Source organism: Hevea brasiliensis, chromosome 10 (genome assembly GCF_030052815.1).
Source record: "Hevea brasiliensis isolate MT/VB/25A 57/8 chromosome 10, ASM3005281v1, whole genome shotgun sequence".
Lineage (NCBI taxonomy): Eukaryota > Viridiplantae > Streptophyta > Magnoliopsida > Malpighiales > Euphorbiaceae > Hevea > Hevea brasiliensis.
In genome coordinates this window covers 8,359,510-8,362,959 of record NC_079502.1, presented here as the reverse complement: position 1 = coordinate 8,362,959, position 3,450 = coordinate 8,359,510, and the positions used below count along the sequence as shown (strand labels likewise).

Genomic DNA, 3,450 nt, shown 5'->3' with positions numbered 1-3,450 from the left:
GTAACTATAACTTAGCTTAAAATATATTTGCTTTTTTCCATTTATTTTATTTAATTGAAATTGAAAATCAAAATATTATAATTTTAAAGATGATTATAATATCATGGTGATAGGTAAAAGAGTTGTGTGATCCGGTGTTTATCACAGTGCAAAAAATTTAAGCTATTAGCAGAGATGTAACTCTATCTACTTATAGCATAATCTAAGCGCTATGAGTCAAAGAAATTTAGGTAAATATTAACCCAATAATCTATTCTCACTCCATATCAATAATTCTTAGAGTATTTATAAAAAATTTGAATTTATGATTTTAATTTTGATATTAATTATAAAATCGAGCATTTACCAGTTTATCAACGATTTAAAATATTAGTAAAAGCATAATTTCAACTTTTTATAGAATAACACATTAGCACTTTAATGACAGGGTTTTGAGTAGGATACTAATTTAGTAACTCAACACTAACAAAAATGAAAAATTATAATTATTGAACCAATCAATGCTACTGAGCAGTGTACTCTTAATGTATGAAAAATAATTTAATAATAATTAAAAAAAAAAAGTGAGTTATTACGATAAATTCTTCCCTTCAATGAAATTAAGATCCTAGAATAAATTTTAATTTTTAAATAGAATTTAGGAAAGGGGTTAGAGATTTAAATATAATAAATTATTAGTGTTAACCCAACTCATCACCTAGTAAAGAATTCAATGCTCGCCATACATAGTTTATGCTTTCTTTGTCCGGATTAGAGCTATAATAAAACAAATTAAATTTATTATGGCAACTATGGTTTTAATTAATTAATTAATTGATTTACCTTCATCATTGCTTCACTTTCAATCAAGAGGTAACATCCTAATTAATTATCAAGCCTATATTATAATCCCATTAGACTGTGATTAAAAAAAAAATCAAAACTTCTTATACTACTAAAAAAAAAAAAATCAAAACTTCTTATTTAATGGAGTCATAAGATAATTTTCAATTAATTTTTTTTTTCTTTTTGGGCTTCGTCATCTTGTCTGAGCGAATAATATGAGCTTTGGATCGGATTTTAAAATAAATATATAATTTTGCTCAAAAATTTTAAGTTAAATTGTACTTATAGTTAAATGGCATAAAATTTATTTATTTATTTGTTTTAGTCTATTTGCTCATAATTCTCACAAATATATGTATATGTTTCACTACCTTATCTGTCAAGAGGGATTTGACTCAAAGCTAAAACAGCAAATAAAAAATCTGCAAGAATAAATGCCAAAAATAAAGCCACCCATACTAGCCTCCATGCAGTCTACTCACTCCTACACTTGCTTGCTAATTGCTAGTTTGCCACTTCTATGCTAAACCAACCACCACCACCACCCCCAAACAACCATACCCATCAAAAACCCTACTAATTACCTAAAACACTTGTCCATTTCCCAAACAAACAAGGCACAAACTCGACAAAATGGCCCAAAAAGTCTTGAAGCTGTAGTTGTGTTTCAGGGCAGCAGGCCAAAAAATACAGTCAACTGGTCTATTCTCAGTTATGAGTGCTATTATTACTATTGCTGTTGTATTTCTTGGAAGACCCTTTGCACATGCTTACTGGGTACTTGATGGCATTCAGTTCTACTTTTCTCAGGGCAGCTTTGCCTAAGTCAATTCCACATATATCAGAAAGCCTGACAAGATACAGCAGAACATCAGAGAGCTCTTCCCCAAGGTGCAGTTTCTCTTCTTCTTTCCAATCAGGGAGTCCCTTTGGCACTTCTCCTTTCCACTGAAATATCTCTGATAGTTCTCCAACTTCACCCACCTGTGAATCAAACAGTCCAACATCTTTTAACTCAGTCTGATAAAAATCAAGTTTTATTTTAACCCATGAAAGAAAAAGGATCAAGAATCACTGTTCTGATTTTTTTTTTTTTTTGGCTTTGTCTTTGTGGGTTGTCACAAAGACAAAAGCGAAAAAGCAACAAAGAAAAGTGCGTAAAAACTAAAAAGTGTGTTTTCTTTGGATTGCTGTGACATAACAAACAAAAAGGATGATCTATTTGCACAGTTGGTCTAGTTTGACTAGAGATATACAGAGGGGGATGGCTGGCTAAATAGGAATTAAAAACCCTAACTTGAGATTGAAGAAAGTAATTGGAGGAAGCAAACAAAAGACAAAGAGACCCACTTGAAGGTTGGTAACAACAAAATGAAGTGAAAACAAAGAAATGATTAAAATTTCAAATAAACCCAATTGGCTTCAGTTGTATTCGTTTGGTCAAATAATGAAAAACTCAAATAAATAATGGAACAAAAGCACAGCAATAATAGAGTAATATCATTATATGATCTTTCTCCTCCTTATTCTTCCTTCTTCTTCCTCCTCATCCTCCTTTCAGATATCAGACAAACAGTCACCCAGAATCGAATAAAAGAGGAACCCAAAATTAATGAGATGAAAAGGCAGAGAAGATTATTATATTTAAGGTGAAAACGTATACCAGAGCCAAAAGTAGATTTCTGGGGCTATGAAAGCGATCCCAGTCTCTTTCCTGAGCAAACTCAGCCATTTTCTTCTTGAGAAGATCGAGAGAGACACTTTCTCCATCTGATACACCAGTCATCCTTACGTTTTCGGATAAAAGAAGAGAAAAGATATGACAAATCAAGATTATGTTAAAGAAAAAAAACTAAACAAAAGAGAAAGATAAGAGACTCAGTCTGGTTACGAAGAGGGCTGTGCATATATTCAAGAGCATGTTGAGAGAGAGAGAGAGAAAGAGAGAGAGAGACCAGAAGACAACAGATTGCTTTGGAAGAGAATTGATTTGTTTCCGGTATGGAAAGGAATGAATTCTCTCATTGCTTTTCTAGGCACGCCAGAAGGAGCTACTGGCTATCGGCAGTTGGCCCAGGTCATAATGCACTGGACAAATGGACATTCCTTAGACGCTTCATGGACACGTGTCAGTCACACGGGGTCCATGCCTCGATCCTTGCTAGCCTCGTGTTCTCCTGGGGACCACACTGCCTCTTCTTCTTCTTCTTCTCCGTTATTGGCTCATATTATATAAAAAGAAAATTTGTTTTTTTTTTTAAAAAAAAAGAAAATAAAATAAAAAATGTGTATTTTGTCACGGAAGCAGTGGCAGTGGCACAGTCAAATCCGCCAGTTCAGAGGGTCGCTGCCACAGTGTCCGCCGCGTCTTCCCCCGTGCCACCATCACAAACTTCCGTACACCCCACAGATGGTAAAATGACGTTCACTGCAGTAAAAAAAAAAGGGACGTGAAAAATGAATGGTTGTGAAGTTACGGGGTCACTCGGTTGGTGGAGTCAGTCCTTTTAACCTATTTTGGGAGCAATGATGGGAAAATGTTAACTCGCACCTCACGGCATTTCCCATTTGGCTGTGCGCTGCGGGTAATAATTTTGGATGAGCCAAATCGCCTAACAAACTTTT

General features: G+C 34.1%; 1 protein-coding gene across 1 annotated transcript; it reads right to left on the bottom strand.

The window, feature by feature from the left end:
- Window positions 1–1,118: 1,118 nt before the first annotated feature.
- Window positions 1,119–2,838, bottom strand: LOC110647948 (uncharacterized). The gene is made up of 2 exons (XM_058129134.1): window positions 2,489–2,838; window positions 1,119–1,809 (listed from the first exon to the last, which is right to left on the bottom strand). The coding sequence occupies exons 1-2, from the start codon at window positions 2,609–2,611 to the stop codon at window positions 1,534–1,536; spliced, it is 399 nt and encodes a 132-aa protein (XP_057985117.1). The 5' UTR covers window positions 2,612–2,838; the 3' UTR covers window positions 1,119–1,533.
- Between the last annotated feature and the right edge of the window lie 612 nt (window positions 2,839–3,450).

What these genes read in the sequence shown, in the direction of transcription:
- LOC110647948 (XM_058129134.1), bottom strand. Translation starts at nt 2,611, where the DNA reads ATGACTGGTGTATCAGATGGAGAAAGTGTCTCTCTCGATCTTCTCAAG. An exon ending in GAAATCTACTTTTGGCTCTG is followed by an intron (nt 1,810 to 2,488) that starts GTATACGTTTTC and finishes TTTGATTCACAG; the next exon opens with GTGGGTGAAGTTGGAGAACT.